The following is a 12,721-nucleotide window of genomic DNA, read 5'->3' on the forward strand; positions in this document are numbered from 1 at the left end:
AACTTTTTTTTTTTTTTTTTTGGCTGTGCTGGGTCTTTGTTGCTGCTCGTGGGCTTTCTCTAGTTGCGGTGAGTGGGGGCTGCTCTTCGTTGCGGTGCGTGGGCTTCTCATTGCGGTGGCTTCTCTTGTTGCAGAGCATGGGCTCTAGGCTCACAGTCTCAGTAGTTGTGGTGCACGGGCTTAGTTGCTCCGCGGCATGTGGGATCTTCCTGGACCAGGGCTCGAACCCATGTCCCCTGCATTGGCAGGCGGATTCTTAACCACTGCGCCACCAGGGAAGCCTGATGGCAAACTTTATAATTGTTAAATATAGGGGTGGGATTATGAGTGCTCATGAGAAAAACATGACGGACAACAGAACTACTGTTAATTTAAAAGATGTTTTTATCACTGCCAACTGGAAGCGTCTTAAGGCCAGTGTGAGAAGTGGGTGGGCACGGCTTCTGCAATCAGGTGACACATAAGAAGGGCAAGGTCCACAGATGAGGAGGAGACACAGGAAGGAGGAAGGAGCAATGCTCTGCTTGGGCAGGCGGTATCAGATCCTCCCCATCCCATCTCCTTTCCACTCTGGACCACCTCCCTCATCCCAGGCCTCAAAGTGGGGAGCCAGGCCAGAGCAAGACCTGATGGGTACCAAGACTGGCGATGGGGGCAGAGGAAGGAAGGGCAAGGATGGCAAAGCAGGAGTAAATCCAGGGAGCTCGGCTGTGGGGGGCAAGTAGCCTGTAGGGATGAAGAGAGGTTGAGCTTGGGCTTGTTGCTGCCACCCCACCCCTCAAAGTCACTGATGGGGAGAGGGGCGGACATCGGTTCTCTACACTGGATATGCACACTTGAATCTCCATCCCAGCCCCCTTGCCCGCTATGGCCGTCAAAGGTAGTATAGACTCAGGGGTACTAGTCTCCCCAACTTTATGAGCCATGCAAAGAATGAGGAAAGCTGTATTGAGGTTCCTTTGATGACCCCGACTGGGGATCCGTGCCCTCCAGTGGGTCAAGGAGTCAGTTAGCCTTCCCTACACCCTGCAGGAGTGAGGCCTGGCCTGGATTCTTACCCCAGCAGGGCTTGAGACAGGCTTGTGGAGGAGTGTCACTCAGACATCTGTCTGATGCTGTCCCCCAGAACCGCGGATAGCCGGGGGGAGCCAAGGATTCCAGGGCAGGTAGGACTGCTGTGGACACACTGCCGGGGGATTGCTAGAAAAAGCAAGAGGAAACCCTTAGCTGCCAGTGATGCCTCCTGTTTAGCATGACTGGGACCCCAGGGCTGCACGACCCCACCCCACCCCCAGGGCTGTATCCTGAACAACTTCAGAGGGAGCCATTCACATGGCAAACTCTGAGGATGGCACTTTCTGGCAGCAGGTACTGTGGGGGCCCAGGGGAGTCATGCATTCTAGCTCAGGCACCCACTGGGAACAGGACAAGCAGTGATCCCTTCAGTCTTCCCAGTTCACACGCTTCCCCCTCTTCCTGGATACCTGTGCAGAGACGGTCCCTGTGGAGGCACTTGGTACAGTCAGGTCCTGGGAAGCACCTACAAGGTAAGGGTGGATGCACCAGAGGGAGGAACAGGGGTCTGGGGAGCAGGGGGTGCAGGTGAGAGGCAGGGAGGTTCAAGGAAAGGCAATGACTTCTGGGAGGGCTGGGAGGAGATGGATGCTACAGCCCCAAACTGCCCTCCTTCCCAGGGCAGGGTCTTGGGAGACTGGGGGAGAAGGATTAGATCCCAGGGATGGCAAACTGGGGGTGGTGCAGCCCTGAAGAGCAGGGACTGTGTATGTCCAGCATCTAACACAGGGTCTGGTGCATGGGAGGTGCCGAGTAAATGTTTGGTGGTTGCATGGATGGATGGATGGATGGATGGATGGATGGGAAGGAAGGAAGGGAGGAAGGAAGGGTAGGTGAGTGGATGGATGGGCAGAGAAATCACCTGGAAACCGCATTTCCCCCTTGAGCTTCTCTTGTCGGCGCCACTTGGCTCTTCGGTTGGAAAACCAGATCTGAGGAGGGCAGAAAGCATGCGGCTGGCTGTGCACTCCAAGGCCCAGCACCTACGGCTCTCACCACGTGTTCCTGACGTGGGCTCGGAGCGCAGACCCTTCCTCAGCCCTGACGTCCTCCCTTCCTGCTCTGGCCTGGGCTCTCTGTCCGTGCTAAGACAGAGGCAGAGTGCCTCCGTGCTAAGGCGTGGAGTGGGGAGTGGAGAAGAAAGCTCAGCAGAAGCGCAACAAGGAGGAACCCGTCTCATTCCTGCTCCGAACAAGCCCGTCTCCGCCTCTGGCCGCCGTCTCCACCTCCCCGGAACCCGAAGCCTGCCGGCCCAGATGCTCTGTCCTTGCGGTTCGTGCGCGCTGTGTGGCGGAGCTCACTCACCCTCACCGTGTCTTCAGGCAGAGAGGTGGCAGCAGCCAGCTTCCCGCGGGCCACTGAGTCAGGGTACTGCCCGCGCCGGAACTCTGCAGAGATGGAGGCTCACACAGCAAGGGCGCGGGGAGAGGATCAAGGCCCCGCTCCCCACCTGTGCCAGCCCCGAACTGCCCAACTCCCCGACGCAGGGGCATCCACAGCCTCCAGCTCCCAGCCTTGGCCCGCAGGCCTCCGGGCCGTTGCCTCCGTGGCCCACCGTCCGCCCCAGCTCTGGCACCTTTCTCCAGCGCCTCAGCTTGGCCTGGGGAGAAGATCGTCCGATTCCGGTGGCCTGTCCCTGGGTGGGGACCCCGGGGCACCTCGGAGCCACTAGGCGGCGTTGGAGGAACTGGAGCCAAAACAGCTGCAAAGGGAGACAGTGGCTGGCGCGGGTCTGTGATGGTGATTCCTCTGGTCGAATGGAGTCCCCACGTCCCTGGTGCTGTAGGCAGGGCACAATGCAGGGTGAGAGCAGAGCCGCACCACCGGGGCATCCACAGTTACTCGGGGGTCACCGCAGGGGCACTGGTGGGAGGGTTCGAAGCCGTGGTGGGAGCGTGCTTAGCATTTGGGGGGAGACAGCCGCAAGGATGGGCCAGGCTTGCCTGATCCCACAGCACCTCAAAAATGCTCTGAGGAGCTGTGAACGAGGCAGGGGGAGGGCGTGGAAGGCCGAGTCCTGTCTCCTTCTCGGCAGATCCTGTGAACTTAGAGACCTAGGGAGCTGGGCTCTGTTCCAGGACCTGCCAACAACTAGCTGGTGACCTTGGGTAAGTTACTTCCCTTCCTCTGAGCCTCCATTTTCTCCTGCTAGGAGAGAATAAGACCCCCTGTGAGGCCCACTTTATTGTCTTGTTGTGAGGGTGATCCAAGAGAGAACAAGAAAGGGATCTGAGAACTTAAAATGCTTAGGTTTGGCTCTGAACATCCCTGGAGGCCGCTCCAAGACCCACCTGGCAACCTGAGCTGTGCCCCGGGCAGTCTCTGGTCCTCCTGTATCGCCCGCAGGACTCGGTTGATGGAGGAGACCTGAGGATGTGGGGTGATGAGTGGGGAAACGGTGCCCAGCCCAGGTTGCATCCTGAGGATGTTTCCCCAGTATCCTCTCTCTCCTCTGTCCCGGCCCAAGGGCAGCCTCCTTTCAGCCCCACGCTTTCTTCTTCTCACCTGTCTCACCACCACCGCTTTTCAGAAGAGAAACTTCTGGGTCAGAAGAGAGCCCAGAAGCCCCACCCCCCAGCCTGGGAGGCCCCACTGCCAAGTAAGAAGGGATCTTCTTCTCCCTCCCCAGACAACCAGTCTGGCAGCCGCAGTTCCGGTTCTGGGGAGGGGAGGACACTTACACTGGGAGTCTTGTCCTGGGTGCAAAGCCCTTCAGCGCAGAGCTGGCGTTGGATCTCCCAGGCGAAGAGGGCTGGACACTCACCCTTCAGCTGGGCGATTCGAGCCACCACAGGTGGCGTGGCCAGGCGCGGCTTGCTTCCCCCAATCCCCCTGGGTTCCAAGACACCTGTGCGGTAGTAACGCCCTAGGATCTTGCTCACACAGCCATTAGATACCTGGGTCAGGTGAGAAGCAGGGACAGGTGAGGCATGATGGGCAGAGGGTGAGCGTCCCTGGGACAGAAGGAAGCTACAAGGCAAAGTGAGACTGACTGAATCAGGCCCCAGAGTCGAGTCTAGCCTCACCTTTGGAACCCTGAAGCTCCCTATCCCAGCCCTCAAGGAAGCAGCCCAAGCCCCAAAGGCCCTCCGAGTCTGCAACAGCCCCAGACTTGCCTTAAAGGGGCCGCTTCTCCCTGATTCTTGTGCCCAGCACTGGGTGAAGGTCCCAGCACACTACCTTAAGGCTCCGTGAGATGTCACAGGGCCGCATCCCGCTGACGGCCAGCCGCACGATCTGCTGCCGGGTGTCCAGGGGCAGAGGCCGACCATTCACAAAGAACCCCCCCAGCTGATTCACACTGCTGACCCCTGGGCAGGAGAAGGAGGCATCGTACCCGAAGTCTCCCCTCTCCCCAGCCCACCTGCAGCATGGAGGACCCTCCTGGGAGAGGGTTACTCAGGCCCCGCTAGCCTGGCTTCCCACCATAGAGAAAATCCTCTCTCCAGGGGACTGCTCCCCTTCTGCTCCCAGGGCCCCCCAAACATGCCACTTTCTTTGGGAGCTGGCTCATGGGTGAGTCTTTGCTCCTTGGCCACGTGCACTGGCCCTCATTGTCTAAGGGCAGCAGGGTGGAGCAGGGAGAGAGTGCCCGGAAGGAGCTCCCCAGAACGCTGGCTGAGGGCAGATGAAACCACACAGATGCAAGCAGAGCCCTGAGCCATTCCCGCCCTCCTGTGCTACCGTTCTTCCCACTTCTCCTGGGCATCTTACCGTCCTGCAGCATGCTCCAGGCTGAGCCTCCTCACAGAAGGGCAGGAACTGGGAAGACTGGGGAGGGGAGTTCCTCCTGGGAGCTCCTTTTTTGTTCTTGAAGCTGGACCTGCAATAATCGAGGGTTCTTTGGGCGGAGTCTCTTGCTTAGAATGGTCTTGGGGTGTTTTGTGATAGAGGATAAGGTTTCTAAAGTTTGCCAGTAGATTGGCTATGAAAACTCAATTTCTCTTTACTAAACCTTTGAATTAAAACATCACAGAGCCAGCAGAGGACTGGATCTTTCTGGATGTCCTGATAAGGGCCTGGGAGGGTGGGAGGGCTCTCTTTCTCACATGTTCCATACAAGAGGTCAGGTAAAAATGGATGATGCTTTCCCTTTTCCAAATGGACCACTGTCGCCTCTGACCCCTCAAAAGCCTTGTCAGCCACCAGGTGATACACTTGGGACCAAGTCCTGCCTCCTAAGCTCAGGATGCTATGCCCAGCCAGAGAGGGCACCAGGGACCTCCATCACCCTGGTCTGAGGCTGGGGACCAGGTTCAAGGCTCTGCCTTTACTCTCACGCAGGTCCTGACATTATGTTCTCCAAACCACCAGCCAGAAAGCTTCCTTCAGAGCACCTCATGGGAGGGTCTTGCTCTGGTTTTTGATACTCTCCAAGAAGGTCTGGGGAAACACCAGGGCTCAGCTCTATCCCCAGGCATTGAGGCTTGTGTCCCACCCCCTGGAAGTAGAGATGAACAAGCCTGAAGTCCTGGCTTCTCCCGGAAGACACCTCTCTTGACAGCTTGTAACCTGCTGGGGTTGCTGCTCCCTGTTAACTCTGGAGAGGTCTAGATCTCATACTTTCAGAGGCCAAGTCTCTGGGACCAGACACTCATTCTTGCAACTACCGTTTACGGAAGGCATGTCAAAGCGAGAGAGGGAGAAGCAGGAGAGAGCTGTCTCTGACCTGTATAGAAGCCAATGTGAGCACGAGAGAGTCTCTTGACAGCCCGGGACACAGGTTGTGGGCCACCATGTCCGTCTTGCTTTTATCTGCTAGTAATGGGAGTTGAAGCCGCCTCCTTTCATGCCTGGACCCCTGGCAGGGCTGGAGGTCACCCCAGAGAACAGCTTATGCATAGAACTTGCCTGTAATAACCATGCCATCTTGGCTCAGTTAACTAATCTGCAATTATTTACCGAATAAGGTATTAAGCATGAGCACATAGCTGGTTGTTCAAGATGAAGGGAGTAAAAAGAATAGGGACCAGGTTTTTGCCCTCCAAGAGATTACAGTGCAACCAGGGAGAGGGGACCAGCGCAGGGGAAACAACAATAAACTCACAAAGACTATGGCAGCCAGAGCGATTTGATAAAGTTCAGGAGATAAATCAGCTTTTACTCACTCCTCTCTAGACAGTTAGAGACACATTCCCTGCATGCTCTCACCTTTCCAGAAAGTCAGGAAGGAAAGCAGAGGTTTCTCCAAAAAGAAAACTGAGGCAGAGATTGGGGTTCCCACAAATCAGGGGCCACCCAGGGAGTAAAGCTCAAGGAGGTTTAGAAGGCAGTCCCTCCTCAGAAGCTGCAATTTCCAGCTTCTAATCCTGAGGCTCTCTTTCTCTGCCTCCACCCCTGCTGCCTCCAAAGCAATAGAAAGAGGAAAGTCAATCTGGGGATGTAAAGGCTATGCCAGGATAGCGGGGGCAGGTGGAAGCTCAGAAAATCAGCCAAACCCTGAATCCTTGATAGGACTGCGTTCCCCCTGAGTGATCAGAGCTCAGAGGAGCTGTGGGGTCTCAGGTTCAATATCCAAACCTAAAGCATCTCCAAACCTAAAATCACCCCAACTCAAAACAGAAAGCCATCCCCAGTCACCGCACCACACATTTCCAACGTTCATATTAACCTGTCTGATGAAAGAACTGGTCCTCACAAGATGGGAGAGCAGGAGAGGGGGCTGAAGGGGCAGGAGGGTGGTGACTGCAAAGACAAAGGACGAGAGAGGTTGGCTTGGCCACACAAAGACATGGAACCAGCGTGAGAGGCAGAGCAGACAATGAGCCTGCAGTGAGCTACCTGTTTGGTGGGGGGGTCTCAGTCTCCTGACCTGGGCTCCTGAGACCCCTGCAGGCTCCAGGGATGGTGGTGGTCTGGTCCTGCTAACAGCCTCCACTCTGCTTCTGCTTCAGTCCTGCCAGGGGGTCCAGAGCCACAGAAAGCCCGTGCTCAGGAGCAGAGGGCAGCCTTCTGGGAGCAGCCAGTGATGTCACAGGCCATGAGCAGAGGAGAGAGGAGGAGGGAGGTGTGCATGGGGCTGACTGACACCGGCCCCGAGTCAGGGCAAACCACAGCCAGTGACCCACTGTGTCCTTCCACCGGAAGTCCTCAGAGCCCACCTTGCACCTACCTGCCACCCTGAAGCAGGTACAGAGCCAGTCTCATGCAGGCCCCCTGGCTCCTGAGCGCACCTACTCAGGGACCAGTACTCCTGAAGGGAACGGGGAATGAGGAGCATGGGGAATTTCAGACTGTGTCCCCAAGGCTTTGAATGCACAGAAGCCCAAACATGAATTCCAGAACCACAGACACAACTTCCCAGCCAGAATGTACTTCTGGGTTCTGAGTCAGCTCCTGGGTCCTATGTATATTGCTATAAAAGGTCAATGGGTATATAGACCAACACCTAATTACTGGCCAAGTCGGCTCATGGATCTCTGAGAATGCGGTGCGCGTAGAGAGAGTATCACATAGCACCAGTTCTTCCCAAGAGTGTCCTCACCAATCCTTCAATTGGCTCCTTGACTGAGGTGATGCCCAGGATGAGTTCTTGCCTGGAAACTGGGCGACCCTGGACTTTAGAACACTGGCAACAGGAGCAATGGAGGGAATGAGCCTCTGAAGGGAGTTAGGTTGCAGGTGGGGTGTTTATCCATGTCTCGATTTATCAGGCTCCATTCTACAAGGGATTTGGTGCTTTTAGACTCTGAGTTATGAATGACACTCCTGTTCCCACAGAGAACACCACAGGTTATCTGGATTGTCGTTCAGCTGGGGGGTCCAGTAGCTGGAAGGGAAACAAAGCCCCCAGCGCATGGAAGCTTTGTTGCCACCATGGTCTCGGCCAGACCCCTTGTGAAGGAGCCGGCATGGAAAGCTCTTTGGGTCCACCGCATACCTTGGTGTCTGTGAAACCCTCTCAGAAGTCAGGCTGAAAGTAAGCAGGGTGTGGTGCTCTAACACTAGACCCAGAGTGGGGAAGAATAGGTTTCAATGGTAAATGCTTTGGTTTGGGGGGCAGGGGTGTTGATGTTGTATGTTCAGCTTGATCCTAGGATTGGGAACTCTTATCCTCAAAGCAGGGCCAAATATATCACAGAAGTGGGTTTTCTACCTTACCCTGACATGTACTGCCCTTCTCTTCCAGCCTCCTCCAGCATCCTCAGACTAGCCTGGAGCCCTGGGGGACAGGGGAGACTGCAGCAGGCGGTTTCAGCACCAGGGGCAGGACAGCACACGCTCTAGTGGCTGTAGAGCCATTCACTCCCAGGGCAGCTGGCACTGCTGGGCCCTCTACTCAGCCATGCCTGGGTGAGAGGAGTTCCCGAGGAAGGCATGTGGTAGCTCTAATCTTAGTCCTCCTTTCCTGCCTCATCCCTTCCTCTTGATTTGCCCCTGCATCTGGGGGCCAAAGGCTCCATGTCCAGACCCACTATTCCCATAGACAGCTGTGTGAGGGTGGAGATAGGGGTGTCAGGGGGAGAAGGGACAAGACCTGGCAGATGGTGGTGGCAGCGATTTCCCCCATAAACTACCTTCTCCCCCCGCCTTTACAACACACTCTTGGGTCTGAACAAACAGAGGCTTTCGACCCAGAGGTGATGGGGGGAGGGAAAAGAGAGGAAGGGCCGTGGCAGGGGGGCCTAGCCAGCCCAGAGGCTCAGCCACTTAGCCCTCTGCCCAGCGCACCAGACTGTTTGAGGAGCAAATATCTGCCTTCACTGTCTGACTCTCTCAACCTCCCCCCCACCCCAACCCCGGGCTTGGGGCTAATTGTCCCTCATTCACTGGGCCCAGGCCCCAGGCTGCTGCCAGCCCCTGCCATCTGCTCTCAATTATACATTAACTCAGAGGTCTTGCCACCCGCCAGCCAGCCTGTGCGCCCCTCTCCAGTCCGCCCATGGCCATTCCTGCTTGTCCCTCGCCCTGTTGTAGAGCCCTGACCGCTGGCTTCTTCTGCCCTTGGGAGCCCCTGGTGTAAAGCCCTGTAGCTATGGGAAAAGATCTGTCCTCAGGAGAGGCCGCTGGAGTTCCCCTGCCCTCCTCAAGGGGCCAGCAGACAAGACAAGCCCGTGCGTAAAGCTGGAGAGGGCAGGGCGCAGCCAGAACAGAGACCGACGGCTTTGATCTGACACCTCACCCCGGGCTTTGGGCACTCACTGGGGGTGGAAACGCCAGTTCCAGGCTGTTTCCACCCCTCCTTGTGGCACCTCCCTATAGGCTGTGGGGTTCTGGCTCCCGTCTTCCCTCTCTCCAGCGAGCCCCACCTCCTGCCAGCCCTCAGCTTTCCAGAGCGCACTGGCCACCTCGCCAAAACCACTCTCTGGCAGCACGTGCCTCCGAGTTGAAAGTCATAGTAGTTTCCCAGCTACAAAAACGTAGGGTATCTTCAAGTTCCTTGGATATTCCTAAGCTTGGTGCTAAATCTGCAACTGCTTGCACCGCCAACCCTACTCTCCCAGCCCAGACCCCACTATAACACTTGCAAATCCCAACGCTTTTCCGCTCAGCGTCTGAAACGCTGGCTACTCAGCTCCCTCCCTCTGAATGTGCCACAGAGACAGTGAAGAGCGCTTCCTCCCAACTGGGGACACAGAAAATGCCCCCCCTTTTCCCTCTTTTTCACCGCGAGCCCCTATCCTCTGAGCTCAACCCTCCCCTTGTTTCTCCTGGGACCAGGCTTTGCCGGGCGGGGTGGGGAGTCTTCATTCCCCTAGACAACCCCCAGCAGAGCTGGGGAGTTCAGGGGTTAGAGCCAAGGGCTCCAGGAGGCCAGGTGAGGAAGAGCCCAGCCCAAAGCTGCCAGGTGTGACACTGTGGCCTCAGACGTCAGTGGCCCATCACTTGTGGAGAGTGAGTGCGTCCTTGGGTCCGAATGCACATCAGACCTGCCCGAGGGGAAGGGGCTGCATCCTGACTGGGGTTTTCAGACCCGCCTGGTGACCCCAAGTTCCATGTATTCCTTGGGGACAGCTAGCTCTGCGCTCTGCAGATCTTCCCCACTCCATCCTGCCCAACTTTGCATGAGGTGGAGGATCTGGGGAGGAAGATAGCATTCCATTTTTAAAATACATTTTATTTTAATAGGTTTTATATTTTAGGACAGTCTTAGATTTACAGAGAAATTTCAAAGATAATACAGAGAGTTCCCACACACCCCTATTATGAACATCTTACATTAGTATTTGTTATAATTAATGAACCAATATAGATATGCTATTAATAACTAAAGTCCATACCTTATTCAGATTTCCTCAGTTTTTCCCTAAAGTCCTCTTTCTGTTCCAGGACTCCATCCAGGACACTACATTTAGTCACCAGGTATTCTGAGGCTCCTCTTGGCTGTGACAAGTTTCTCAGATTTTTCTTGTTTTTTATAACTTATAAAATTTTGAGGAATTGTAGACATCCCTTAGTTTGGATTTGTCTGATGTTTTTCTCATGATTAGACTGGGCTTATGGGTTTTGAAGAAGAAGACCGAAAAAGGTAAAGTGCAATCCTCATCATGTCACATCACACGTCAACATGACTTACCTCTGTTGATGTTGACCTTGATCATCCGGTTGAGGAAGTGTTTATTGGGTTTCCCCACCGAAGTTAATCTTTTTCCCTCTTTTCCATACGGTACTTTTCTGAAGGAAGTCCTATGTACAGCTCACACTTAAGGAGTGGGGAGTTATGCTTCACCTGCTTGAGAGTGAAGTATCTACATTGATTTTGGATTTCTTCTGCTCAGGAGATTTTTTACTTCTCTCACACTTATTTGTTCAGTAATGTATGTCTATCAACATGGACTACGGATACTTATTTTATTCTTTGGAATATTATTATCCAATATACTACTTTTTTTGTTGTTCAAATTGTTCTAGCTTTGGCCATTAGGAGCTCTTTCGGTTGCCTCCTGTGTCCCTTTGACATACCCCCATTTTCATGGGGCTCAGTTTCTGTTTTGTGTGTGTCTGTGTGTGTTTGAGTATCTCCTTATTTATCTTGTATACTTCCTGCCCCAGGCCTAGAATCAGCCATTTCGCCAAGGAGCTCTGGTACCTTTTGTTGGAGAATGGTATGAGAAACAAAGATCTGGGCACTAGGTATGCTTGCTGCTACTGGGGTGTCAGTGCTTCTGGGTTCTTTCAGCTGACAGAGCAAAGAAATATACATGAATGTACTAATCCATGTATATGGACATATCTATAAATAGTTCCATATGTAACCATTTGTATCGATATTAAACTAAACATGAGTTCATACTGATGTCTCCAACCCCAATCCATTATCACATGGATCAGTCTGGTTTCCTCCCTTGCTTACCTGTGAAGTCTGTACAATAAGTAAGTACAATTTATTTTACCTTTAGTCTTACAGACTCCACTCATTTCCAAAGTTACTTAAATCAAGTAACTTGATTTTCCCCGCTCCCGTCCCTGAAGCTGTTTCATACATTTGTAGTACACTTCGATTATTTAGTCATATTCTGCAATTCATTTTAGGATTCCCTGACCTCTAGGTAGCTTTTTAAAATTTGTATACATTAAGTTTCATTCTTTGTGCTGTAAAGTTCTATAAGTTTTGATAAATGCATAAAGTTGTGTATCCACAAGTACAGTATTACACAGAGTAATTTCACGGCCTTAAGAGATGCGTAGTGCTTCACCTATTCAACCCCCTTCCCTCCCCACAAGCCCCTGGCAACCACTGATCTTTTTACCATCACTATGGTTTTGCCTTTTCCAGAACGTTATGTAACGGAATCATACAGTATGTAGCTTTTTCAGACTGGCTTCTTTCACTTAGTAACATGCACTTAAGATTCCTTCATGTCTTTTCATGGCTTAATAGCTCATTTCTTTTTAGCACTGAGTAATATTCCACTGTATGGATGAACCACAGTTTATTTATCCATTCACCTACTGTGGGCATAAGTTTTCAGCTCCTTTGGGTAAATAGCAGGGAGTACACTTGCTGAATCACATGGTAAGAGTATGTTTAATTTTGTAAAAAAACTACTAAACTGTCTCCCAAAGTGGCTGTATCATTTTGCACACCCACCAGCAATGAATGAGAGTTCCTGTTGCTTCACAAACTCATTAGCATTTGGTGTTGTCAGTGTTTTGGATTTTGGCCATTCTAATAGGTGTCTAGTGGGGTATGTCATTGTCATCTTAACTTGCATTTCCTTAACGATACAATGTGGATAATCTTGCCATATGCTTTTTGCCATCTGTATATCTTCTTTGGTAAGATGTCCAGTTAAGGTCTTTGATCCATTTTTTCATCAGGTGTTTGTTTTCTTATTGTTAAGTTTTAAGAGTTCTTTGTATGTTTTGGATAATATTCCTTTATCAGATATGTTTTTTGCAAATATTTTCTCCCAGTCTGTGGCTTACCTTCTAATTCTACTGACGTTGTCTTTCGAAGAGCAGAAGTTTTTAATTGTAATAAAGTCCAGCTTATCAATTATTTCTTTCATGGACCATGTCTGAGGTGTTGTATCTAAAAAGGCATCACCATACCCATAGACTTTATTTTTTTTAGAGTAGTTTTAGGTTCACAGCAAAATTATGAGGAAGGTACAGAGATTTCCCATGAACCCTCTGTCCCCACACACTCACAGCCTCTCCTATATTCAATATCTCCAGTTTGTTACAATTGACGAACCTAAGG

The 12,721-nt window shown here is 52.7% G+C and overlaps 1 protein-coding gene across 1 annotated transcript; it reads right to left on the bottom strand.

Annotated features, from left to right (window-relative positions):
- Nucleotides 1–584: 584 nt before the first annotated feature.
- PAX4 (paired box 4) lies at nucleotides 585–10,616 on the bottom strand. The gene is given in 12 exon segments (XM_068549819.1): nucleotides 585–653; nucleotides 655–708; nucleotides 1,042–1,200; nucleotides 1,485–1,540; nucleotides 1,937–2,006; nucleotides 2,380–2,462; nucleotides 2,651–2,776; nucleotides 3,366–3,441; nucleotides 3,756–3,971; nucleotides 4,255–4,438; nucleotides 8,176–8,236; nucleotides 10,592–10,616. Coding segments are annotated over 12 exon segments (1,179 nt in total).
- Between the last annotated feature and the right edge of the window lie 2,105 nt (nucleotides 10,617–12,721).

The sequence above is a fragment of the Eschrichtius robustus genome, chromosome 8 (assembly GCF_028021215.1).
Source record: "Eschrichtius robustus isolate mEscRob2 chromosome 8, mEscRob2.pri, whole genome shotgun sequence".
Lineage (NCBI taxonomy): Eukaryota > Metazoa > Chordata > Mammalia > Artiodactyla > Eschrichtiidae > Eschrichtius > Eschrichtius robustus.